The sequence below is a fragment of the Solea solea genome, chromosome 6, assembly GCF_958295425.1.
Source record: "Solea solea chromosome 6, fSolSol10.1, whole genome shotgun sequence".
Taxonomy (NCBI): Eukaryota; Metazoa; Chordata; class Actinopteri; order Pleuronectiformes; family Soleidae; genus Solea; species Solea solea.
This window is the reverse complement of record NC_081139.1, coordinates 25,624,302-25,651,942: the sequence shown is the minus strand read 5'-3', so window position 1 is coordinate 25,651,942 and position 27,641 is coordinate 25,624,302. Positions and strand designations below refer to the sequence as shown.

The 27,641-nt window shown below is 41.4% G+C and overlaps 1 protein-coding gene across 21 annotated transcripts in view; it reads right to left on the bottom strand.

Moving 5' to 3' along the window:
- The window catches only part of cast (calpastatin), a 51,880-nt gene extending 24,513 nt beyond the window's left edge, over positions 1-27,367 (bottom strand). For 8 of the 21 annotated variants that reach the window (XM_058630658.1, XM_058630663.1, XM_058630668.1 and 5 more), the window contains exons 1-3: positions 24,680-24,839; positions 23,682-23,747; positions 687-755 (exon numbers count right to left, since the gene is read on the bottom strand). In XM_058630658.1, coding sequence (XP_058486641.1) covers positions 687-755; positions 23,682-23,747; positions 24,680-24,709 — 165 coding nt within the window. In that variant the 5' untranslated portion in view covers positions 24,710-24,839. Of the gene's footprint in view, positions 1-686; positions 756-2,648; positions 2,741-7,410; positions 7,581-16,468; positions 16,617-23,681; positions 23,748-24,679; positions 24,841-27,206 lie in introns of those variants that run through there. The other 13 variants (XM_058630662.1, XM_058630672.1, XM_058630677.1 and 10 more) reach the window with 8 other exon arrangements.
- Positions 27,368-27,641: the final 274 nt, after the last annotated feature.

Genomic DNA, 27,641 nt, shown 5'->3' with positions numbered 1-27,641 from the left:
TTATATTTTTATTTCTCAAACAAATGTTTGAGCCTGAAAACAAGTTAAGTTTTGATTACGAAGGTTTGAACTTTGAGAGTGTTTAAACTAGTGAGAAATGTGAGAAAAAGGTTCATGTCTGTCTGAGAAAAGTGTATAAAGTGTGTGGTGAGGGGTTTTACGGCCTTAAATCATATACAATAATTATGAAAAATAAAGCTGACTACTTTGCGGATTTCGCCTGTTGCACGTTATTTTTAGAACGTAACCCCCGCGATAAACGAGGGACCACTGTATACATAAAAATAGCATTTCAGCACTATCAAAACACCGGCTCTGTGTGGATACACACACACACACACACACTCCTGAGGGCCCCTGTGTGTCAGTACCTCATACACTTCAAAAATCCTGAACTATCCCTTTAAAATAAACCAGAAAAACAGCCATGTAGTGATAAACAAACATTCACTTTGATCCATTGTTTGGGAGCACACTAAGAAACTGGGTGTTACCTCTGAGTTTGAATGGAAGGAAGAGAAGTTTTCTTTTCTGTGTATGTGACTATGACATGACACGCATCAGGGGTTCACCCAGACATAGGAAGTGAACAAATGAGTTTCTTCAGGACCAGAGAGAGGGGGGGGGGGGGGGGGGGGGGGAGAGAGAGGAGGAATGATGTGATTTAACAGAGGAATGATAAATACCTCAAACTGTGCAGGGTTTCCAGTGGAGACCTGAGCTGCTGGTTTGGGTGTAGCCTGGCCTGGCAGCGACTGCAGAGAGAGAGAGAGAGAGTGAGTCACAGAGTGAGTCACACATGTGCAGTAAGAAAAAAAAAAATCAAACAAGAAACCAAAATCATAATCATTTCAAGATTCACATAGGGGAAATAAAGTCTTGCTTTCACAAGAGGAAAGACTGGTGGTGTCACAGTGTCACTGGTCCCTCACACCACAGTCAGAGGTCCTGCTTTAAAACACTGCATTCCACATGAATGGGTGTGACTGCTGTGCTTCAGTGGAGTGTCTGTGGTCACCACGGCAACTGACAGCAGTGACAGCAAACAAAAGTGTACAGAAGCTGACATCACAGACTGTAGAGGAGACACTGACATCCTTTCAGTTGCCATGGAGACCCAGGAGACCACAGCCTTTGATTCTGACAGTCAGGACACAATCTAGACTAAACAAACCTCTTCTTTGCTGTTTTGAAAAAAGTTTAAACATGACATTGTGTCAGGTAACTTCTTCATCCGCACAAAACCACTCTGAACACTGTAGTGCATATGCCAGGCCTGTGTGTGGCACTGTGACGCCACAACACCAAAATGCTGATCACGTGCTTAATTAAAAATAAAGCTTTATTCAGACAAGTGCACATTACAATGTACAAGTCAGGGTGACCAGGAAAATAAAATAAAAGAGAACAGACCAAACAATCTCCAAACTCAAGAAGAGGAAGACGACAAACGACGACAAACAACGACAAACAGAGCGACAGCGAATGCTGAGGTGGGATTATGACACCATGGTTTCCCTAAAGTAGTTGATTGGTTGTCTGCATGTAAACACAAGGATGGTGTTGTAAATTTTAACCATAGTGACTAAAGTGGTAGATGATGTACAGTGTTGTCGAGTTTACGGGCATTATTAACGAAACACACGACACATAACTGTGTTTATATAGAGTATAGTATAAAGTAAAGACTTTTAAACATGTAAGAATAAAAAATGGTTTGGTTTTGGTAGCCTTAAAGAAAGCCTTTAACTCTATATTTATATGCCCACCACTATGCAGTCATGAGACAACATGGGAGAGTAAGCTGCAGTCTCACCACTAGATGTCACTAATTCTTACACACTGGACCACTAACTGCGACTGTCTGTGTATCCTTATTATTTACAGACATTATTAATCGATGACTGAACTGATGGCCAACTATTTGTGATAACAGGTTTGAATGTGTTTTAATAATTCAAACAAGTTCACGGATTGTTGAGCTTCTTAAATGCTCTGGTTTCTTTGCTCCATATCACAAAGAAATCATTCATTTTTGACGTTTAAGAAGATCATTTTCAGGTTTGCTAATATTTGGACCAAACATCTAATCAAGAAAATAATCTACAGATTAATCAAGAACAGGAATAATAGTTAGTTGCTGCTCTACTTCAATGGTCAAATAGGAAACATATTCTTAAGACATCAAGACGTAAAATGTGCTTTTGCTTGTGTCCATGTTTTCAGCACCTCCTCAGGTGTCACACACATAAACCACTTATTCCATGTTCATCATTCGTCACAGCCTGCTCAGTTCCAGGAGGATCAGTCATTGGATAATATAACATTTTCATATTATTGCCATGACTGAATATGCTTCTTAAAGTGAAACAGGTGTAACGTTGGCAGTTTTAAATCACTCACGTGAAATATTATTCATGTTTTTCTCCATTCACGATGATCAGGAGAATAGAAATTCACGATGATTAACTTATTGTGAGTGCTTTTCATCACAGTGAGCGATAATATCGTACATTGTCTCATCACTCAGGATTTCCTGCAGAAAAACACGCTAATTTCCACTGTCCTGATATCAAACAGTTAATAAATACACTTAGAAACCCTAAAAAACCAGAATGACAAGTGGAATCCAAAGTGCAAGTACTCACTCCACTGCTTGTCCGCTGCATGTGCACTGTGGGATATCCTAACGCGTGTCCAGTCTGAAGGTGACACACAGTAATACACTGTCTTGTAAATCAATCCTTATTTACCTGTGGAGCCCAGCCCTGCTCTTTCAGGTGCCTCCACCCCACTGACACCCTGTCACTGCTGCTGGTTTCACATCCAGCCCATTGCATTGTACGCTGTGGTATCTTTGTAAAGCCTGTTTGGGAACTTCCCTCTGCTTGTTAGTCGACTGTCAGGTCACCCGGGGTCACTTAATAGAAAGTAATCAGATCAGATTTCAAGGGTTTGTTAAGCGACGTGATTTACTCTTCACATTAATGTAAACTACTCCACACATTTTCACACATGATTAGTAAATGTTGATTATTCAAAGCCTCACTGACAGAAACCATAAAGTCCCATGATTATCATTCTGGCACGTCTGAGCACCTACTGTATAAGCCTCTGAGGGAGTGAAACAGTGAAAGCAGCTGTGGTTTACAATCATGCTGAGTGAGCTGGATGAACTGGACACTTGTCTTTGAAAGACTGGAGTGAGTGAAGAAGAGGACGAGACACAGAAACACATGGACATGCTGCGTTTCACCACTTTGACCTGCTATTGCAATTTGGGAATATCTGACTTAAGAAATGACTGCAGGCTCATCACCATTACTGATTGACAAACGCGCTGGTGTTACATTGATCTACATTTATCTTATCTTTGTTTTTTTTTGTGTGTTTTTCCCAAATTCATTTTTTTTCCCTTATATTTTACACATAATTATTTTACAATGCACATTTTAGCTGAGTCATGTTGTGTGTTTATTTCTTCTTTATTTCTCAGTTGGAGAATGATGGCGGTAAACGCATCTGCACAATGTGTTGAAAGGTCATAAATGACGGCAATGGACTGATCTTGGTCATGTAGACACTCAAATATGTGATATCGGTATCGGACATTGTGCCATACCTATCTATAAACAGCCTTTGACCTGCGTTTACATGCAAAAGACAATTCATTTGACTCAATAATGTTATTTCATGTCGTTATTATCTATCATTTAAGAGGAGGAGAATGAGACGGACAGTGGACAGTGAGGGGACGAGCGGACACAGAAGAGGAGGAGAATGAGACGGACAGGGGACAGTGAGGGGACACAGCAGCGTTCATTTACTGCAGAAGCGGAAGTGAAGCTTCTTCTTCTGCTTCTAATCCTCCGCCATAAAAGCTGTTCATGAAACCCTCAGGGTTTATTTGAAACATCTTAGTTTAGGTAGAGCTATTGATCTGACTGAGAGAGTTGAGCGAGTCAACAGTGTTGTTTCGATAGAAGGAGGAAGAAGTGAGGGGAGAGTGAGGTCACAGGCAGTGAGGTCATCCTCCTGCAACAGGGGAAGTCACTCTGCTCCTGCAATACTGCAATAACTGCTGTTGTATTCCTTTATTAATCAATGAAACATGTAAATGAGATGGATGTGCATGTGACAAAAATAAAGAAAGTGTTTTTAATGACACAAAGTGTGAAGCTAAATGGTCAGTTTTGAATTATGCTCAGAAACTTCTGTATTTCATATTCTGTAAATGAATGGTGAAAGAATGGTAAATGTATTTACATCAAGCCTTTCTCAAAGCTGCTTTACACTACAGCAGGGGTGTCAAACGTACGGCCTGCGGGCCAGAACCAGCCCAACAGAGGGTCCATGGTGTATGTGTTCATATCCGTTCACACGCTGCCGGCACAGCCGTCCGTAGCAACATGGGGTAAAGTGTCTTGCAACAGCATGTAGACTAGCAGAGCCGGGAATCAAACCCACAACTTTCCAGTGGAAAGACGACTCGCTCTACCACTGAGCTGCCGTCGCCTCGCATTCACAGTACAGACATGACGAGTCGTCAGCAGAGGAATGAGCACGTTTCATTTTATGCATTAGTGTTTTGTTGTTTCGCTAAAAACACGTCTCACAGTTACATAGTTACTCACGAGGACATCATTATCAACACAAACAAACAACAACATACAACAACATTCACACCCAGTCCTCAGGTGCAACACTGACATTCTTTAAAGGGACAGTGGAAAAAAAAGCAGGTATCTGAAGCATCTAAAGCATCATGTAAAAACAACATTCGTCCGAGTCTCACGACAAAACAAAGCGCTCAATAATTACATTCACATTTACACAGACCAGGACAGGCTAGTCTGCACAAAATAACCACCCAGTGAACCACACACCAACCACTGCTTAATCAGTCACAATCTATTAAAGCAAACAATGGAGCTCCACGTGTCACGTGATGTGGTTTCTAATGAACCGTACTAGTTCTGGACTCAACCTGTCCCAGTTCACTGTCACTTTAAATCCACGGAGAAGAATATAACGAAGGAGCCGAGAGCAGATTATTCCAGAGAGAGTCAACGTCGTCCTGATTCTAATTAAATCTGTTAACGGTCATTAGAGGACTGAAGTGGCATCAGGTCGTGTGCACGCCTGTCCTACATACACATACACTGACACCAAAAAAATCCTCAACAAAGTCGACGTTATGTTATCTTATGAACATATTTGCAGCCTTTTCCTATTAGAAACTGAAGTTTGTCACCGTTTCATTCTCCACAGAGAGAATCAGCGGCACATGGATGGATAAAAACGCAGATTTTCACTATAGACTGTGGTACAGGAGAGTCAGCAGCATGTTTCCAGTCAGAAAAGGCAGTGAACATATCTTTAAGATATCATAGATGTAAGCAGGTCTACATTTGATACATCTACATTTATTAATCATAAACCGACAGCAGCAGCTGTCCTTTAAATAAATATCTACTTGTGATTGTTTAGACTGAAATTGCAGTTGTGGTATGGTATCACAATACTAGAGGGAATGGTTATCTTTACATAATTGTTCTCATATTATTTAAAATGACTACTGTGTGAGCAAATCTGTGCAAAACAAAGATGTTTTATAGAATATAGAACAGTAATAGTGTAGGATGTGTAGGTCAGGGCAGTGGTATTTCAACATGCTTTAACAAATATTGTGCCTCCATATTGTGATTTTATTGAAATCTCAATGTTTTTGCTTGACAAAAAACAAACTCATCTGTAAAAGGACTTTGCCTAAAAATGAAATATATATACACATATATGTACATATATGTGTATATATATATATATATATATATATATACATACATATATATATATATATATATATATATATATATATACATATATACATATATATTTATATATTCACACCCTGGACAGACGAACAACCATTCACTCTCACATTCACACTTACGGGCAGTTTGGATTAACCTCTACATTGTTTTAGACTGTGGGAGGGAACCTGGAGAACCTGGAGAACCTGGAGTCACGCATAATGCTTTCCATCCACCCTGCCCCGTCACCATGAATCTCACTGTATTGTCTTGTCCTGCTTCACAACTTGACAGTTTGACATAGATAAGTGTGAGAATCCACACAGATTTGTCAGCCTGGCTTTAAATGTTACGTGGCGATGTGAAAATCTCATGTCACGACCATCAAGACAAAAATAATCGCAACATTTACCACAATCAAGTTCCTCCTATGTTGATGCTTGACCACAGTTTCCACTGAGGGCTAACCCTCAGCCTGACTGACATGACACTGATATCAACATTGTGATCATCCTGGCAGAAGCAGACACACTTCCTTTTTAAGCCACGCATATGACTGGAAGCACCTGTGACTGTGAGGTAATGTGGCACTGAAAGGTGCCATGTGTCTTTCAGCATGACACAAACTGCTGATGTGTCCCTGATTTAGCAAAAGCATGATGCCTGCACATCAGAATCTCACAGCGTATCTGTCCGCCAAGTCTTAGAGAACCACGGAGCACATGCAGGACTCATCCGCGAGCGAGTGTGTAAAGCAGCAGCAGCAGCTTGTGTCTGCTGTGAAAAGTCATGACTAATACTGGGCCACACCCCAAAAAACCACAAATGTGGCTGAAAATGGCTTCCAAAGTTAGCTGCATCCAGTGCTTTTAACTAGCAGCCTTCAAGAGGTGGACTTGACTCGACGATGATGATATCAGACCAACAGAAATGACCAGTCTGTGATACAAAGAGTTAGAGGTGACTATGAAGCAGGAGTTTAAAATTAGCAACAGAGCTTTACTTGCTGTTGTGCAACTGCAGTTTGTTGAGCTGCATGAGGAGGAATAACATCGCTGTGGGGAACATTTCATGAACACACACACACACACAAACAGCTGGGTAACGTCAAAAAATGCTTGTCAACCACAATATAAGAGTCTTCCTCATTCTACAGAAGGTTATTATATATATATATATATATATATGCTGTTTTAAACCTATTACCAAGTTGTTCAGACACAGATAGACACCAGCTGGATCTTGTATTTTGCCTGTATTAGTGCAGAGAGTCACATATGTTGATTGTTTTAGCTACAATAACTCACTTTACACACGTCTGAATGGTTTCAGATTAAAGCAGAATCATTAACTTAAGCATGCTTTTGTTGTGACCATAACAAAAGCCTGTGGTCCATAAATGTAGCACAGGCAGTAACACAGCACTCCCCCGGTCGCTCTGCTAACTTTGCTGAACTTGACTCACACAAAGTTCCAGCTGAACATTCGTTTACACACTAGAGCACGTCGGTGTCGTCTGACTGTCTCTGCCACACACACAGGTATCAAACAGGAAGCACTGCCACACACAGTACCAGCACACAGCACAGATACATACCATAGGTTTGCTTGTGAGTGTGTATCCTCTCTATGCGCTGTAATACTACCAGTATGCTTTCGTGAGGCCAATACACCTTAAACTTCCCACTGTGGAAACACAAACACGCACGCACACATGTAAACATGCAGGCACACACACACACACACAAACACACACCCAGCAGTGAAAAACTTGACAAGCTGCCCCGCCCTCCTGGAAGAGGCACAACAAGTCTGAGCTGTTCAGGCTCCTCCTCCTCAGGCTCCTCCTCTTCAGTCACAAGGCAACAGAGCAGGCTCAGTGATATTGGACAGACAGACACGCAAAGACACACCCACTCCTCAACGACTGCCAGGGGGAAAGAGTTGTTGGGCTGGGTCAGACTTGGTGAGCAGGGTTCGCTGCCGCTCGATAACAGATAAGACGACCCACAGCAAGAGGTTTGAGGCAGAGGTTAAGCGTCAAGCCGTTGAGGTGGATTTGCTGCAGTGGTGTTATTAGGCACAGTCTGGGTGTGTCTTAAAGTCTCACTGCTCAGGAATCTGGACATGAGAGGCACTGGGACAGCCGACACAATGTTTGTCGGGAAAGAAAAGAAGTTAGGGAGGGAGGTCACAGCACACCCAAAAACTAGCAGAGAAGAAAGAAAGAGTGTGCATTTAAAAAAGGTTTAGTAGGAAGGAAGTTGGTCATCAACACAAGTTCAGGCAGATCTCTGTGTGGCTTTTACCCTTCAGAGGAGCAGACAGGAAACACACACTCTGGACAACAGCCAGAGCTTATGTAAGAATAAAAAGCTTTTCAAACACTGAGTTGTTCATGTTTTTCTTTTAAACCATTAGGATAATCACATGTGTAATGTGGTTGAACATTACACATGTGATGGTCCAGGATGTGACCCTTGCCTTTCACCCTGTGTCAGCTGGGATAGGCTCCAGCTCCCCTGTGACCCTCATATGGAGGATAATGCAGGAGCCAATGAGCGAGTGAAAAAAAACATTTCTGTTATTTCGGCTTATTAAAGCTCCAGTGTTTAACCTGTTTGTGTAAGTGTCACTTTACAGCAGCCACATTCTTTTATTTTTTTCCACAGCGGTTGAATGGAAAAACCAGCCAGAGTGTGTGAACGGCCTCCTTTCTGGTCTGCGAAGGCCACCGTAGTTCTCTGACGCGAGAGGAGCAGTCAACAACATTAAATGTCACTAATTCTTACACACTGGACATGAGCTGCAATTCTTATAATTAAAACATTCATCCATTCATTTTCTACCACTTTATCCTCCACAGGAGGGTCACAGGGGGCTGCTGTGTCAATCTCAGCTGACAGAGGACAATAGGCGGAGTCACACTCTGCACAGATCGCCAGACCATCGCAGGGACACACACAAACAACCATTCTCACACCTATGGTCAATTTAGAGCACAGGTGTCAAACTGAAGGCCCGCGGGACACATCCGGCCCGCCATGCAATTGTATTCAGCCAGCGAGATAATGACGTTATTTCTTTCTAGCTTTTTTTCCCACTGACTCAATGATTAGTATCGCACTTATCAAGTAAAATACATTTTACTGGTTGAAATAATAAATAATAAATCATTTCAGCCCCCTCTGTTATTGAGTTTGACAGCCCTGATTTAGAGCGTCCAGTTTACCTAATCCCCATATTGCATGTTTTTGGACTGTGGGAGAAAACCCACGCACACACGGGGAGAACATGCAAACTCCATGCAGAAAGACCCTCTTCTTGCTGCAAAGGCAAGAGTGCTTACCACTACACCACCCGTGTGGCCCATAATTAAAACAAGCTCTCAAAAGGTTCATCTTCTTAAATGTAAATATTTCCTGGTTTCTTTGCTTCATATAGCAAATTCTTTTGGTTTGTGGACAAAACAAAACATTTGAGAACGTCATCATTTCGAGGTTTGGTAAACGCTGATCAACATTTTTACACAGTTTATGGTCCAAACAACTAACCAACTCATTCACTGAGAAAATAATACATTGTTGTTATGCTGAAAGTCATTGTTCGTTTAAATATGAATATGCTCTGGTTTCTTTGCTCCTTCATAAACCAAACTCAATATTTGTTTGTTAATAGAAAAACAAGTTCTGACATTTTATGGAACAAATACTGAAGAAACCAAGAAAACAATCAACAGATTAATCGATAATAAAAATGAATAGTAGCAGCTTTAGGTCAGAAATATGGTTGCACATGTCTGAAGTTGTATCAAACAGCAATGTTCTGTTCCCTTTGCTCAGTGTTTAATGGTCTATGGTCATTCACAGACACTGGCTCAGGATCCACAGATCTGCTTTACCTATTACCAAAATAATGTAAATAAGGTGTTACTATAGCAGTATAAAATAGTCAGTTATATTATTTTGCCGCCTTTGCCTTTCCCCCTATGTCAGCTGAGACCCTGCGACCCTCGTGTAGACATGGATCATGATGGCAGAGTCATCCAGGAAAGTGAGAGTAAGTTAGTAAACTGCTTCATTTGGACCAGGTTTTGGTCTCGATGAGGACTACAGGTCCTAGAGAGGCAACAAATACAGGAACACACACACACAAACACACAGAGCACTGAGGTTGATAAGTCCACTCCCAAAACCATGAGAAACATGTGAAGGTGGGGACCTTTGTGAAACAGCACCCCCCTGTGTCCTAAAATACTCATAGCACTTGAGTGATAATGGAAAAGTGAGTCATGTGACAGCTCGCTGTGTTGTTTTATGCTGCATAACTCTACACGTGTGTAAAAAATGATTTTTAGTTCTGATTTTAAGTTACAATGAACAAAGAAGACATAACTGTTTAGAAAAGCGAGGTTTAAGCTTGTTTTGCTCTATATTTAGTAGAAAATAAGGCAGCTGAAAATCCTGCACTTAGGACAAGTTAGTTTACAGTGAACTCCAGTATACTGTACTGTGTTTTTCCTCTTGGAAGCACTAGACATGAATAAACTTGCTAAACAGGATGATTACCACACAGGATTGTCACAGCAAGTATTTTCTGTTTTCCTATCTGACAAAGCTTCTTACTAATAATATCTTTGACGTAAAGGTTAGCTGCTGCTCTCTTTACCCCAGCGTCTCCTTGGTAAAAAAATAAATAAATCCATGTCTGTTTTTCTTTCAAAATAAATCTCCTTTGACTCCACAATACAACAGTGTCTTTCCTCTGCTTTGTGTGACTTTGTGCTTGGCTGCATCCAAATGCCTTCCTTGGTAACCCGTGGCAACACTTATCTTTGCTGACAACTACTGAGCTAAATCAGACCCACCCACCCTCTGGCCGTGTGAGCTCCCTATCTGAACTCTGAAGCTGTAAACAGTGAGGGTTAGAGAGGAGTGCCTGACATATAATAAACAGTAAACTGGGTAGACTTGGCCACAAGGAAACAAAGAGAGCAGCTATTAAACAAGATAAAACACAGTCAATGTGACCTTTGACACCTGTCATAGGTGAAGCACAGCTGTTACTGATCATATAAAGTCTTTGTGTTTGTGGAGAGTTCCAGACTGAGGACCAGAACTGAGACCACACACAGTGAAAACTAATTAAAGGTACAGTAAGCAGGATGTTTATTATTGCATCTCTAATACGTGCTTGCTGCTAAGTTGCCGGAGTAAAGTGCTCATTGCTGCAGTTACTACCACACTCACATCTACAGCTAAGCCTTCTGCATGTGTGGTGCACCAGTGAAAAAGCAGTGTTATATAGACCTAAAAACCGCCTCTCCACTAAATCTGTAACATCACGGCAGGTTTTGACCAATCACACAGCAGTTCAGAGAGAGAGAGAGAGAGAGAGAGAGAGAGAGAGAGAGGTATTGCTCCTATTGGCTGTTTAACTGCACCTGCTCTGCATAAAGAAGGTCTATGAAAAGGTGCTACGGTGGCTACACTGCTTATCATCCAGGAAGTGAAGCAAAAAGAAGAGACGTGTACAAGGACTCATATTTAGCAGCTGCCAAGAAACATGAAAGAAGTCAAATGAATGAATGAATGAATGAATGAATGACTAAACTGAACTGAAGTCTCTGTGAAAGGAATAACTTTCTGAATGGGTTACGTTCATATGTTAAAGGGATAGTTCATGTTACTGACATATGTGACTTATGTGATGTGACATCATGTCATCTGGGCAGCCCAGGGCTCAGTGGAAAGGGAACTTGGCTTGTATGCAGATTTAAATCCCAACAGGGCAAGGGCCGGGGTACCTGTGAGCAAGGTACCCAATTCCCATTGACCCCAACCACGGGGTACAATAAATAAAAAAGTATTTTATCTTCATTTTCTGCCAAATGAAAAAGTCAGTCAGTCAGTCACCTTCTACCGCTTTATCCTTTTCACCAAATGTTTTACGCGCTGGACCTTTAAGTCATGTTTATGTCACGCTCGTCAAACACCAAAGTCCAGCTCACAAAATTGTTGGATGGTTGAAAAATGGGAAACTTTGTGAACTTGTGCTGAACTTTAATCAGCCTCTGCTGGTTCACACAGTTCACTTTTATTAACCCTTACAACACTTTAGCTTTATCCATTACTATGTTTAGATACAGTATATACAGAGGCTATAAGAATGTGTAATATAGGGTGTCTTAAATCATTTTATTCAGCACAAACTAGAGGCAATCTGATGAAAAAAGAATTTCATTTTCAACTATATAAACACACCTGAGCAAAAAGTACTCAAAATGTTTAACATCGGATTTAATTAGTGAAATTTGGAAACATGTGACAGTTCAAAGTTAACTTGGCTCGTTTTTTATGAACAAAAAGAAAAGAAAAACGCTCTATTTTGTGACTTCTGCACAATTATTGCTACTTTATATCACGACTAAAAATGCGATATAAAATGAATCATAACTTTGACTCAACAACACATAAGAAGATGTAAAAAAACATGAACCTGCGCACAGATCCGCATGAGCACTGAGAGTTAACCCTGACAGCTGAGCCCAAATTTGTCTCCATGCATTGTTAGCGGTCTTTAATCAGCAACGAAAGAACATATTCAGAATTATTCGGTGGAGGACTGTGGACATACATGCTATTCGCTTATCTGTTGTGACGTCTTCTGACCCCAAACTGTGCACGCATTCTCGCTAGGCTTGGAATGTTGGTATACAATGAAAGGGTCTATAGATACCCTTCACTCTGCTGCTCGTCTGGTCATCGCTACACTTAGCACTGCACGTCATCACACTGTGTCTAGCACAGTGTTTCCCACACTTTCTTTAGCCCATATTATGTCATCACTACCTTCAACTTCAACTTTTAACAAGCTCATGTGCCGTTACGAAGAACCAGATTCGTTATATAACGTTACAGTTGCCAGTAACCGTGGGGCTTTTTGGTCTTTATTACCTGTATGTAAACATCATGAGGCAACGAGCATCAGCATGTTTGACATGTAGACGTGTTAGTCCAAGTGCAACTGTACTAAGATAAATGTTTAAAGTCAGACTAACACATCCACCCAAACTGTAGAGAAAAACATGATAAGATGACTTTATGCTCTGTATATTTTCAGTTTGTGATGTAATAGGTCGATGATCGGGCTGGACGATATGCAGGGGAAAATATCTTAATGCATTTTTATATTATTCAATATCTATATACTGTATATCACAATATAAATCACATGACTATTTCTGTTAGGCTAGGCAATCTCAATATTTTTAGGCAGTTTTTCAATAAACATTTTCTTTTGAGATGTTTGTGTGAAAAGACACGGCAAAATAAAGCATCTATACTGTTTATGGTCTGTATTACAGGATCTTAACATACAGTTTTTTGTCAGTTCACATAATACCTGGTTTATTTATTTGGCTTGTTGAAGGATATACGTGTGTTACAAACAATGACAATTTAAAGTGACTTTTTACATATCATTCGTGCCAATTTCATGTTGTTTAATCAATATATTATATTTACTGTATTTTCAGAATGTATTCAACATGATGAATATGATGATTATCAATGCACCAACTATCAAAACCAGGAAAAGTCATCACAGATACTTTATATCCAGATTTACTTTATAACACAGGCTCCACTCGCCTCACCACGGCGAGGTTCAAAGCGTGCTGAGCAGGTACGAGGCGTGACGTCGTCAGAGTGTCGTCACAGGAAGAGACGTCCGGCACAAAAATCAAGCCGAACAATGCCGAACTGTAGATCAATCCTTAACAATCCTAAAACTGTGGCTTAATCTCCAACAATTACCAGAGAAATGTCTAAAATCTAAATATAGTGTGTGTAAAACAAAGACACTGCTGTTTCACGCAGCCGCAAAACTTTAGTGGAGATGCAACCTAAACCGTGCCGTGCCAAGTCGAGGCGAGGCGAGGCGAGGAAAAGGGCCATAACTGACAGGATAATGAGTGGAGCTGAAGCCAAAGTCAGAGTGAGGTGTGGAATCTGACAGCACAAATCCCACTGAGAGCTGGGAAATATCACACAGCCTGCCAACGGGATGAACACCAACATTAAAAAAAACACTTCTAACAGGGAGTGGGAGGGTAATATTAGCTGTGTAGGAAGTGTCAACATTAAACAACTGTGTATTTATGACCGACTTGCTCACCCTCAAACACACACACACACATAGAGCCGGAGGGTTTGTTCCACGTGACCAAGCTTCATCAATACAGCTGATGTCATCATGTCTGTAGTCTTTGAACACAACAACACACGGGAGAAAACACAGTGAGAATAAGCCAAATGTGTCCCACCTTCCAGCTGCAACAATGACCTGCATGCATTCAACTAATAAGTGAATAATGAAATAAGTACGACTGCAACTCATTATTATTCCTCTGCCCGTTAGTTTTGCAATTAATCGATTAGTTGTTCTACAAAATGTCCAAACATAAGTCAAAGTAAAGGAAAAACACATTCAAGCCACACAACTCAATTTTCACCTATGAAAAAGCCACTGCTATATATATAGACAGTTGCACACCCTTTATTGACTGGAAACTGACATTTGTGACACTTTATAAAGCGCTCACTCCCTGCACCAAAGTCCAGAGAGAAATTCTGTGATTTTAGTCCACCAGTGAGTTCAGATGTGTCATTTTACAGCTTTGGTGTTTAATATCTTTTGTTAAGTCGCACAAACTTAGCAAACAATGCAGCAGCAGAGCAGCAGCTCTTTAAAAGCAGATTATTTTCTATGGACTTTGGAATCTGACGTTGAGTGGTTCGTAAGACGATCTCAATGTCTCTCTAACAGCAAGACACAGGCAAACTTATTTTATTTAATTTAAGATATTGTGTCATACTTCCTGTTAACCTTTTATATTTGCTGTACATACATGTACTTGTATGATGTATTTCCTTAAGAATTGAAAAATATTTTGTCAGAATTATTGCCATTATTGATGGCAGATGATATATACTGTATATGTGTATATGTACATATACACATACACATATATATATATATAGCGACTTTGAGCAGTTTATTGCTTCAGCCGTATTGAATGTACTTACACATAATGTTGGGAGTCTGTATCTTCAACACTCAAGTTGTCACTACTGAACCTAAAACATAAATAATAAACCACTTCAGCAGGAGTATTGCTCTCGAGCTGTAAACAATGATCTGTACTATAGTTCTTAATGGATGTGTGTGTGTGTGTGTGTGTGTGAGGAAGTGTACTGGAAGTATGTGTACATGTTCAGCCATTGTGTTCTGATGGACAAGCATCGGCATTCAAGATTGTTCTCATCCCTGCAGTCATTTCCTGTTCCCCTCAGGACTGTGGAGCAAGATGAGCTTGTTGGGGGGGGGGGGTCTGCTCCACCCAAACACACACACATTTTCCATTGAACCTTTCGCAGATAAAATGACTCAGAGCACTAACTAACAGCCCTGATAGCAAAGTAAGGGCATCGCAACAGCAATTGTTGACCTGATACGAATCACACGCAGTCACTGTCTGTGCCAGACGAGAAACAGGAGCCACATATAATGATGCTGAGGCTCCAGGATGTGACGACATGCACGCTCTCATTAGAAATATTATGGACTACATGTAAACACTCAGATAATGCAATTATAAGTCTGTCATCAGGGCGTCTTTACCTTCAGTTCACTGAGGATATCTGCAATTGTTCATATTGGGACACAGGAGTTGTTGATCATTGCTGCCTCCGTCAGTACGTTGAAATAGGTTATTTTGTAACTTCAGTGTTTTGAAATCTCTGCGTGACACTAACGTACTAAAAGACACAGAAATAGACCAGTAGCTCCTGTGTCCCGCAGGCTAAAAATGACCCTGGTGTAAATCTGTAAACTTCAGTTTCCAGTCAGAAAAGTCTGTCTATGGCATGAATATATTCTTAAGATATCATAGACTTAAGCAGGGGTACATTTTATTTGGTGAGCCATGTGAGGCAGCCATGATCACTGAGTGTCTCAGACTTACACGTCACTTCATCACACACTTTATTTTAACATAATTTGCAGCCACACGCCCAGTCAGGCTCTCCGGGCTGCAGATTACCTCAGGAGAATGCTGTTTGGGCGAGACAGAAAAGAATCTCCTCCTGTGAAATGTTCCCGACACAAAGCTCAACATTTTTTGTTTTGTTTAGCTCACTCCTGCCACCATCAAAACAACACCAGCGACACTCTTCTGCCAGACTTTTCCCTGTGGTTTGGTGCTTGTAGCGACTGGTAGCGAACACTGCACACACTGTCCCAGCCTCGCTTTAATGTCTCACTCCTCCAAAACACACACACTGAACTCCGAGAGACTAACCACGCAGGAGACTCACATTCCAGCAGAGAGAGCGAGAGAGAGAGACAGAGAGGGGGAGTGAGAGGTCAAATTGGACTGTAGCCAACACAGTTTTCCTACATATCTGTCTTTCCCTTCTAACATATGGGAATAACAAGACCGACAGCAAGCAACCACCTTTATATTCACATGGAAAACAAAGCACACGTGTGAATTCCTCAGTGGCTCAGCACACACAAGCACTTTCTGTACCTCTGTCACTCACTCACACTCACACACACACACACACACACACACACACATTGGCACACACCTGCTCCTCCACAGCCACATCATGCAGGGTCGGGGAGTCCCGAGGGCCTCGGATCCAGCTCAGTATCTGGCCCATGTTGGCTGAAAAGTGCCTCCAACTGTGTATGTGTGTGTGTGTGTGTGTGTGTGTATGTGTGTCAGCCTCTGCTCTGTCTGTCTGCTTGCAGCATGTTTCAACCAAGCACGGGAGGGAGGGAGAGGGAGAGAGAGGGAGAGAGAGAGAGAGAGAGAGAGGGAGGAAAGGAGGGGGGTGTGGTCAGGAAGCGGAGCAGAGCAGAGGGGCAAGGCTCAGAAAAGGGAGTGACAAGAGGCAGGGCCATAAAACTCAGTGAGCTATAAGGAGAGGTGAGCTGACAGTGCACCTGATGACGGGGACACATCTGAGTCACTTCTCACACACACACACACACACACACGTATGCATGAAAAAAACCTGCACATATGGCCCAAGTGAAACATTTTTTTACAGTGCAAGTCTTGGAAAACAGTCTCAGTTTAATCTGAGACTGTCATCGTGTTTACTTTGACGTTGGAAAAATCTAATGACTGAATTAGTCCGATTAAAAAGACTCTTACATAATACGTGTAAACATGTTAGTCCAACTGAAATAAACCCAAGTAGAATTTCTTAAACTAACACACCCAGATAATACAGCTGGGAGTTGATGGACTATTGCAATCAAATGTTCAACTGGACCCAAACAGGTTTAGACGCTCTGCACATGTTGAACAGCTCCTGCCCCCGGGCTTTGACCCAGAATTAAGAAAAGAAGGCGGTGCACAGAAGAGTGAGAAAAACATGGAGAAAACAACAATCAGCACATTTTTGGATTGATTAAGATTAGGGATTAAACTAAGGCTGGATTATAAAGCTGCACACAGGTTGTTTCTCTGGACAATTCATTGTAAATACACTCTGAAATAACAAATCTACTGTTTAAGAGCTGTATCACATGCTTAAGTGACACTTATTGCCTTTCATTCCAAATGATAGCTGCTGTAATTTAAATGAAGGATATTTACGTGTGTTAGAAACAATTAAATTGACTATAAATATGGTCAAATTCTGCTATAGCACAAATCATTAGGCTTCAATTTAAAGAAGCGTTATTAAGTGACTTTTTAAAAATATATAATTGTGTCGATTCCATGTACTTTTTAATCATGAAAATGTAATAATATGTATTCAATATTATATATTATGATGATTATCAATACAACAGCCTCTAAATCCAGAAAAATTACATAACAATATCCAAAATCTAAGATCATATCTTGTCTCATGTATCCATATCTTAAAGAATGAAATATTAATATTCATTCAATAATACTGGGGCCACGTCCAGTGTACTCCTAGTGTCGGTACATGGAGAGGAAGGACATCCTGTGTATATATAATATACTAAATAATAATAAAACCACAGAATATCACACGACATGGCATCAACTAGCCACCAGCTAAAGATAAGTAACTCGGTCTAAAGCTGCGTTCCTGTTACATCAGAAGTCAGAAGTGGGAGTGACGTTTTCTTTGGATCGTATCAGATTTTATATTTTTATAATCTGTAAATATCCAATCCAGAGATTTAGACTGATACTGATAATATAGTTTCATATCGGCTCATCCCGAGCAATAAAAGTCAGTAACAACACTAACAGTGTCTACACATCAATGATTTACTGTGAAACAAATGTGATATCAACAGTGAAAGTAGCCGTGTTTGTACAGTGGAGTCCTAACTCAAGGGAGCATGAGTATGAGTTTCCCAGTTGGAAATCCAAGTTCAGAGGCGATCCCTCTTCGGGCACAGAGAGATTCTGAGTTCCAGCTACAAATGGAAAGCAGCATAATACTAATAACCAAGCTGGACGGGGACAAATCTCCTTAATTCAGTGAATCAATCCCCACCAGTGCATGCATACTGGGATAAGGATCGAGCTACATGTTAACCGTGCATGGAAGCGCACTGACTGTCAACAAGCACACACCCTGATTTGTGATGAAAAACAGGCCTTGAGCACACAGACACACAGTTGCACACTTCTTATCTACACGCAGCAGTGAAGCAACACTCTGAAACTCTGAAAATAACCAGTGCAGACTGTAGTTGTTCCTGCCAAAGACAGATCAGGCTAAGCTGAACCCTCTCAACCACCAGTTCTCTGTGACAGTAACAAAAACTCTTCTGGTAAATAACAGAGATTATTGACCAGGCGTGGGTTGTTTCAACACGTGGTCACATGTTCATTATCGATCAATAGCCACTGACTGAGGCCGGAGAAACGCCGTCGATGGGTGACACTAATATTTCAAAATGAATCCATGCATCAAAACAGACGGGGCAACAAAAGCAAAAAGTGAATTAATGGCCAGGAATGTAGGGCGTGTTTATTTGCACATGTTAAGGCAAAGGTGTCGGCTTCCTCAACCTTCACCCACAATCATTTGTTCAAGACAGATGTTTGATTTTGAACTTCATTTGATCCACGTCCAAACTTTAATGACATGTGAAATATCACATGGTGTGGAAACGTGTGCATATAAGTCATGCCCAACTGGAGCCATTGTATTACCATTATTATTATTAATGTTTCCCCCTTTGTTTTCATGTTATTGCAGAGCAAGTGCGAAGTGCAACTGCAGGCAGTCATATCGCCGAGGCTGCAGTTCAGGCGTGACCTGGGTGTAGTGTCTGTCTCTCTATGGGCCGTTCCTGGGTGGAGTGAACAAACAATAGTGAGTCACGGTGGAGGAATAAGACAGCCAAGCCTTTCACTAATAGAATAGCACACCTCAGCAAAATATGAAAATAATGTTCAAAACCAGCCGTACGTGAAACTCCCGTCTGTAGAGCACACAAACTGAAAACTGTCCCTTTAAACCTGCTGAATCAATGCAACTATTTACTAGGGTTAGGGAGAATATACAGTGTTATCTTGACAAGTTGATCCTGAGGAATTTCCATTAGCAGGAAAATCGTGATTGTGAAACATTGTTAAAATGTGCCACAAGGGGGAGCCATGATGATAAAACGCATACTGGTAACACTTTACTGCCCATTTTTGTTAATGCAGTGGTGTCAAACTGGCGGCCTGCGGGCCATATGTGCCTCCCCCATCCCCCCCCCCCCCCCCCCCCCATCGATTACATGTGGCCCACCACCTAATAACATGTGTTTAAGCACAATTTAATACTAAATATGTTTGCTAGCAGTATTTTTATGTAATAATAAGACTTGTGCCTGTAATTATCACAGAATTAAATGCATTGCCTTTACATTATTATTTATTACATATATATACTGTAAGCCTTTCAGTTGTCCATGTTATTATTGACTTAATTTTAGATTTGTTTCTCTGTTTTTGATATTCATAGATTTATTTTGCATCATAAATATGTCGTTATGCTGCACTTTTACATTGAAATTCTGTGAAATATCATCACGAATATCTTTATTGCAACATCATGATGGAATATTGGGTTGTTAAGTCTTAGCTCATATTGCCCACCACAGTTGTGTTTTCCCACTTTTTCTCTCTAGACCGCCCCCTCTTGACTAGATTAGACATTCATTGGCGCTCAGGTCATTTGAGTTTGACGCCCCTGCGTTAATGGATCTAATTTTACAAATTATCAACATAATATTGTGAATCCGAGTTATTTTGGGCAGGATAATTGTGACAGGAAACATTTCATACATCACTTATTATTACCAATGAACTTGGATAAGTAAAGGCTATCATAATAGGAATTCTTGTCCTGTAGCTCAATAATACAAAACTATAGAAGCAGTTTATATACATTTTATAGATTTGATTTAAAAACTCACCACTGCATTTAGCTGAGGTAAGTGTTATGAGCTCCTGTTTTGTTTTCCATGAGTTTTCTAAATGAAAGTTCATGAGGGTTTTACAGACAGGAGGAGAGATGAAGGGTGAAAACAGCCTGAGGTGTAAGTTGTTCTGAAAACATCAGGGTTATAAACCTGTTGCACAAAGTATATTGTAGTTTGAGCCATTGTTTCGTCTCACCATCACAGTCAGCAGCAGCAGCAGCAGCAGCAGCAGCAGCGATGATGGTGGTGACAGCTCATGGGGGCAATTCACTTTAAAACCCTTCATAGTTAATAGCTGCAATTTGTGTAAAACCTTCACACAACTCATCTTTTCCTTTGCATATAGTGCTGCTGGCACTCTCTGACTATACTTTTATTAACTTCTCTTTTTTATTTGGGGCGTGTCAGTAACGGTGCAGAAAAACATGGCACAATAATAAATAGACTTTACAAAAGGCTCATCGGATAAATTCTACAGCCACAGTATCTTGCTTTCCAACTGGAAACAGAAGTTTGTAAACCTGTCATTGTCCTGTGCCAAAGTCCATGAAAATCTGTCACTTTCAAACACCAAAGTCACAAAATAACACATTTAAACTTACTGATTGATGAAGGCAGCAGTGGATCAACAGGTCATGTGTGCCAAGTTGTAAAATTGCTAGATTTCCCCTTGGACTTTGGTGCAGGAAGTTAACGTTTAGAAAAGCAGCAAACATAAAAGATACATGATGCACGAGACATTGTGGACTTAAGTGGGTGTTGATTTTATTAGCTGAGCTTTTTGTTAAGTGCTTTTTTTTACATTTTCCCCAAGCATCTGTGTCTTAAGATGGTTCTTCGCACAGAGGGAGAGTTTAGTGAAAGTACCTGAGGACATACAGTGATGGAATCAGATTAGACGTCTACAGCCGTTAGGAGTTCAGGTGATGGGAGGATCCCAGTGTCAGTCACATCAGATCACTACGCTCACATCACACTGGAATGAAGTCTTACAAGTCTGTATTTCCATATCTTTTTCTTCCCCACATCGCTCGGCTTGAGAAATACAAACAACGTGAGTACAGTACAAGCACAAACATCATGGTTCTACAGCATGTGTGCAGTTCATGCTGCAGTGTTCTTATGTAATGGTCCTGAGTGCACATATGTGCACACATGTACACGCAGTCCTTTCCATCTAAGGCACATTCCCTGACGAAGACACACCTTTGGCAATGTGAAGCATCAACTCACCCAGCCTGTCAAACCAGCTGGTGCACCATGGGTAACAAGTAATGTCTTGTGCCACAGCTTCTGAAGAATTGCTCGACATGGGGTTGTACCATTATGATGCAAATGGCTTGTTTTTTTAATCCATCATTTGCAATTATAAGCATGCATTGGTATCATGGAAATGAATGAGGACATTCTATGTGGGTTCAGGTTAGTTAGGTGTAACAGTGTATGAACAGGAGTATGTATATGTAACTGGACTCGTCTGCTAAACTGGTGCTCGTCTCTATATTTAGACTCATGTCATACGACAGTCACCACTGTCTCCACACACTGACTCAAGACGTCTACACACTCTGCCCGTCACCACCTGACACACTGCTTCACCTACACTCACTACACAAGTGGACGACTGTCCTTGTTCCAGTATATGATGAGTACTAGCGGGGAACTGATCGATTGAATGAAGTGTGTCCAACTCCGCTACACTAGGGGGCGATATGCCCTATTATAGCAGCTCAGCCTCAAACTTCCGCTACTGAGGTTTCTGACTCCGAATGACCTTGTTGACGCGCTTTGCCTTGGCGATCGCTCTTTTGAACTCTGATTGAATGTCCACGCTGTTCGTTTCGTTGCAATATATTGGTTTTATTGCTGTGCGTTTTCTTTGCATAATGAAATTCCATCAAACAATCCAAAACAGTTATGAGAAGCGCCTCCGCGGTACAGCGGTCGAAAACCGTTTGCCCTTCCGGTTCACAAACCTGACAATGACAGTGATAATGCTGGCTATATACACCTGAGCTCCCCCCTCTGAGAGCACAGCGACCCCACACACACATTGAGTGAATTACACCAAACCTCATAACACAATCAAACACATTCGGCTCCTATATGCCCCATTTCAGCTTGTTAGTATCCCAAGTGACTGGGGCCAGACCAAAACACCTTTAGCAAGTGGCTATTTGGTACAATGTTGAACGACATCCTGTGTCTTTCTACCATCTGTTAACTTCAAAATATCTGATTCTTTAAGCTGACGGCACGACAAATTCAGGGACTGTCTACACGACAATGAGTCTAGATGAAGGTTTTTTTTTATTGTATCTGCATTTTATCCACACAGAAGCATTATTCTTTTGAAAACAGGTCCTAGAGTGGGAAAATCTCAAAATCCCACTCTTGCGTTTTCGTGTAGACGAGAAGGGGGGGGGGGTTTGCTGAGTGTCCTCCCCCAGAACATTTTAAAGAACAGGTTGTTAGGCGCATATAGTCCTCGTATTTTTTGCTGAGATGGTGGAGCAAATTGCTCGCAGTACAAGTTTGTCTGTTTTCAGTTTCAGAACCGTCAAAGTCTATCCTTGTCTATTTTTGCTACTTGACACCTGCTTTTAATACTACCACAGTTACGTCTTTGGCTCATGAACATTCATACGACTTTGCTCTAAAGGAAAAATGAAGAAAAAAATGTACTTTCATTAATGTTTAAAATAGATGAGGAAAAAGCTGTAATAATAATCCTCATTCAATCTAAGTAAAGATAAAGGGTTATATTTACAATGAGGGTTCAGTGAGCACAACAGCAGATGAGACTGTGCAGCGTCCTCACTCACTCACATGAACCATATGACATATTGATGATCTATGATGGCAGGTGAACACACAGAGTGTTAGTGTGTCTCTCACTTTCTCATAAACATGCGTGAGAGCAAACAACGGTCTCACAGGCCGACGAGCAGCTCTGATTATCTGACGCCTGAGAGCGCAGAGACGACTGCGCCCAGCAGAGGGAGACAAACACAAACTTCCCCGCAGGCATTTCACATATAGGGACAATAATGCACTCATCACCGTGAACGTCAAGCTTGTTTCACATTCCTGACCCGTGCTATCATTTTAAAGCTGGAAAAACAACACACATGAAAAGCACATACATCACATAGGGTTGTCTTTGACATAAATACCACAACCTTTATCTGCTTTAACCCCTGAGTCCAAGGTTGAGAAACTGAGGCTCAGGTTATTATATAATGTGATAGAATCTGTAGAAAGATAAGAACAAGGACCAAAGAGAAGTGGTGAAAGCTTTTTAAATAAATAAATGGAGGGAAAACATGTAGATTTTTCTTCTTGTTGTGAAACAGATAGAAGAGTGGACGTCTGTACCTTGACATAGTAGTAGCCCACAATGGGATAGTTGGCGTAGGGAAGGTAGGCCACTGCTCCTTTATACTACACACACAAACACACACACACACACCCGCATGTTATTGTAAGAGTGAAAGCTGCACACACGTTTTGGAATTAAATTCAATGGAAAGGCTGAAACAGGAAGCAGTGATTACCACCTATTGTGTGAGTAAATTACTTTAACATCTTGCAAAAAAAGAACACCTCACTTACACAAGTACTTTTTAACACTTAAGATTAAATCCCCTGTTTTGACATGTTAGTATTTAAGCCTTTCTATCTAGTAATGCTTCTAAATCTGTGTGCCATTATGCAATAATACATGTCTGGGGCTGCAACAAACAAGCTGACCATGATTTACTTCATTTATCGACTAGCCACAAAAAACATGTGGATGTATTTTTCCCAAACCTTTAAAATCACCTCCTCAAATGTCATGTTTTGTCCACAGACTAAAAATATAGTTTTCTTTCCTGGTTTGTTTGATTAAGAAAAGCAGGAATGTTACATTTTTGTTTGACGAAGCTTAATCGACGCTTAATTGATGCAGCCCTGTACATGTGAATGTTTTACAATGCTTGAAATGAATGAAAAGCTGCAGAGTTGTCTACATCTAACCTTCATTTAAAGCTCTCTGTGTGTGTGTGTGTGTAAAGCTTATCTCAGTTCAAATAGTCGCACGCCCTCGTGTTTACAGCAAAAACGGCGTGAGACAGAATATGGTCAAAGCCCTTGAAAAAAGTCTATCAATTCATTCAAAAACTTGAAATATCTGCAGCCTTTGCACAGTTATTGGCTCACACACTCAGCACAGCTCTGACTCCCTCACACCAGTTGTGCTTGTTGGGTGCAGCGTTGTTACACACACACACACACACATGCAGCTGGTCTATAAAGTGTCATTTACGAGCTGTTCTTAATGAATATCGCCAGAGGGTCGAGGTGGAGACAAGAAAAGTAGCACATGTACTTACAAGGTGCATCCAGTACGCTGCGTACGCCATGAGGGAAGAAAGCAGAGAAGAAACACAGCGCTTCCACTCTTTCTCTCTCGCTCTCTCTCTCGCTCCTGCCCTCGCTGTGTTCACTGCACGATCTCTGCTGTCATTCCTCTCCAAACAGTGTGTGTGTGTGTGTGTATGTGTGTGTGCCACTCCCACACACACTTCAGGTGATTAGCAACATCACACAAAGATGATGTCTGTGCTGGAGGACACCATGTCTCACTTACTCACTTCATAGAAATAATACCATCCCAAAAAAAGAAATCATTCTTTCCCAGCAGGATCACTGCTTCTTCCTCAAGTACTGATCTCAACATACGGTATGTGAACCACCAGCCTCTCACACACACACACACACACACACACACACACACTTCGAGAGAGAAGAGAGTAAGAGAGGGAGACTTCCCAAGAAGGAAGTGGATAAACTCTGTCATGGTTTCAGTTTTTCCACAGAGCAGTACGGGGGAGTGCAGCATGATGAGGTTCCTTCTCCTCACTTTCAATGTTCCCACAGGCATTTTAAAAGGACCTCTACTGTGTGTCCCTGAGCGGCATGCACTTGGGTGGGGCCCTACATGGAAGGGTTATCATTTTGCAATGATGACTCCTTTGGCAGTGAGTAAAATGTGGAATGTGGACCATAGTCAGGGGAGTGATCCTACTGCAGCCTCCTGTGTATCAGAGATTTGATTGAGGATTAACCCATCATTTCTTTCTGGAACAGTTTAGCATAGCATTTTTTTACTTAAAGAGTAACTTAACCCTTAAACCACTTTTTGTCAGGTTGAAACTAGTGTATATGGTTATCTAGTAATATTATTCACTGATCCAGGTCCAACTGTTGGTAGTTAAAAATGGGTGCATGTACCGCCTTCTCTGGATAAACACCTCCCATTAAACTTGAATTTTCATATTAGCTGGCTCTTCCCGGTGCTTCATCTACAACTGTCCTCCTCGAGCCACACCCCCATGGTGAGGATGCCAGATGACGCAGCAGAGCCACATTAATTCAGGACAGGAAGTAGAAAAATAAAACATCCGGTTTACATTTTCATGTCACTGAAATGCGTGTGTCTCACGCTGAATGCAGCTCTAAGCTGCAACTGCTGCAATTTGCGCTTGCTGTCACGATCATCACGCACCCTGTGGTGCTCAGTCACCAGTTACTTGCTGTTCTATAGAGATGAGCAATTGGTTTGATCAACACAACCCCAGCAGCCTGTTGCTGCAGCATCTCACATCATTTCTTTGGAGCAACAACATGCTGTTGTGCCCTCCTGCAAAAACAGCCCCAAAACAATCTGCGGTCACAACTAAGAGTTCACCTTCTTCTTCTTCTTCTTTCTCATTCAATAAGTTCCCGGCAGGCTGAACACTAAGAGGTGCAATACTGCCCTCCACAGTCTGAAGTTCACAATCACAGTTCAAATCTCTTTAACACTGCTCGAAGTTGCCCTTCATTCTCATCCTTAATCTTTCCCTGTTCATTAATCCTTCAGGATTACCATTTTGTCATTAGTGAAAGATCAAAGCAGCAGCGACCAATATTCCCCGGGCCTCCTCTCCGGCCCGAATGTTGTCGTGAAACTCGTCCCACAGCTTTCAGAAAAAGCCCGACAAATGATATGAAAATATGTGGTTCAAGCAGGAATGATTTGATTTAGACTGAATAAGAAAGTCATGACTAAGTGTTGAAAATGAATGGGGAGCACAGATCAGGGGTGGACAACATTCCATCGCCACTGTGACCGTTATGCTCCATGACTGTTGTGATGTAATGGTGCATTCCATTTGTGGTCAAACTCGGAATTTCACAAGTTCACGCATATGAACTTGACGTAATTTGTGCGACTTCTGTTGGGTGTGGTTCACAGCAAATCAGTCGTACACATAATATAAACAAAATACCATGTAGAATGTTGTTATTACCTGCTGTTGCGAACAAGAGAGCTAACCCCGAGATATGTTTTTGTCCGTTATTTTTTTTTTAGCAACTTCTCTCCGGAACACAACAAGCTCAGAGGCTATGAACTGAAAGCTCAGACTTCCGAGTTCCGATGTAAATGGGACACGGGATCTGTGTCATTCCAAGATGGCTAACACCATTCCATTCCTGTTACTTTAATATCCATTACCATTAATATCACTTCTGTTCTATTTGTATTTGTTTCATTTTTAAATGTGACATGTTGCTGTGCTGCTTGTGTCGGGTATTGCTAACAATGGCTAACAGTGGCTAACGATGGCTGAACAGTGGCTAACGATGGCTAACAGTGGCTAGCCCGAGACTGGCGACGTCAACTCGGGCGTGACGTCACTTGCCGTTCTGGCCTCTGATGGAACGCGGCGTAAATGGCGCAGACATTATACAACATCATAGCTGCGGTATAAACAGAAGAGCGGCTGATGTGAACAATCACGTCACAGACACGGAGTTGTGGCTGTGTCTGCCTGAGTCCGCGCACACTGAGATGCAGTAAAACACGACACTTACCTCCGCCGCCTCCTTCGCCTCCTTGGTGTTTTTATGGTGACCGTGGCTTCTCTTCTTGTGAGGCATCTTCAAAACAAACAAAGGTGAATGTCACAGCTGCGTGTGTGTCCTCAGTCTGTTGCAAATCAGAGTCAGAAAGTTGTCGATCTGCACCCCGCAGCAAAATACGTTGCCCCTCCCGCTGAGAGAAACTTTTTGGCTTTGATGCCAGGAGCAAATACTTAACTCCGTGTGTGTGTGTTTGTGTGTGTGTGTGTCTGTCTTTAAGACTTTTAGAGTTGCATTAAGTTATCAGGTCAATGTTTTATGATCAGGTCCAGCTTCTTGCATCACACATCTGACTCTAACTTCATCACAGAAGAGTCTTCTTCATCATTATCATCATCATCATAGACCCAGTGTCACACTGCACAAACACATCATGTTTATTTAGAG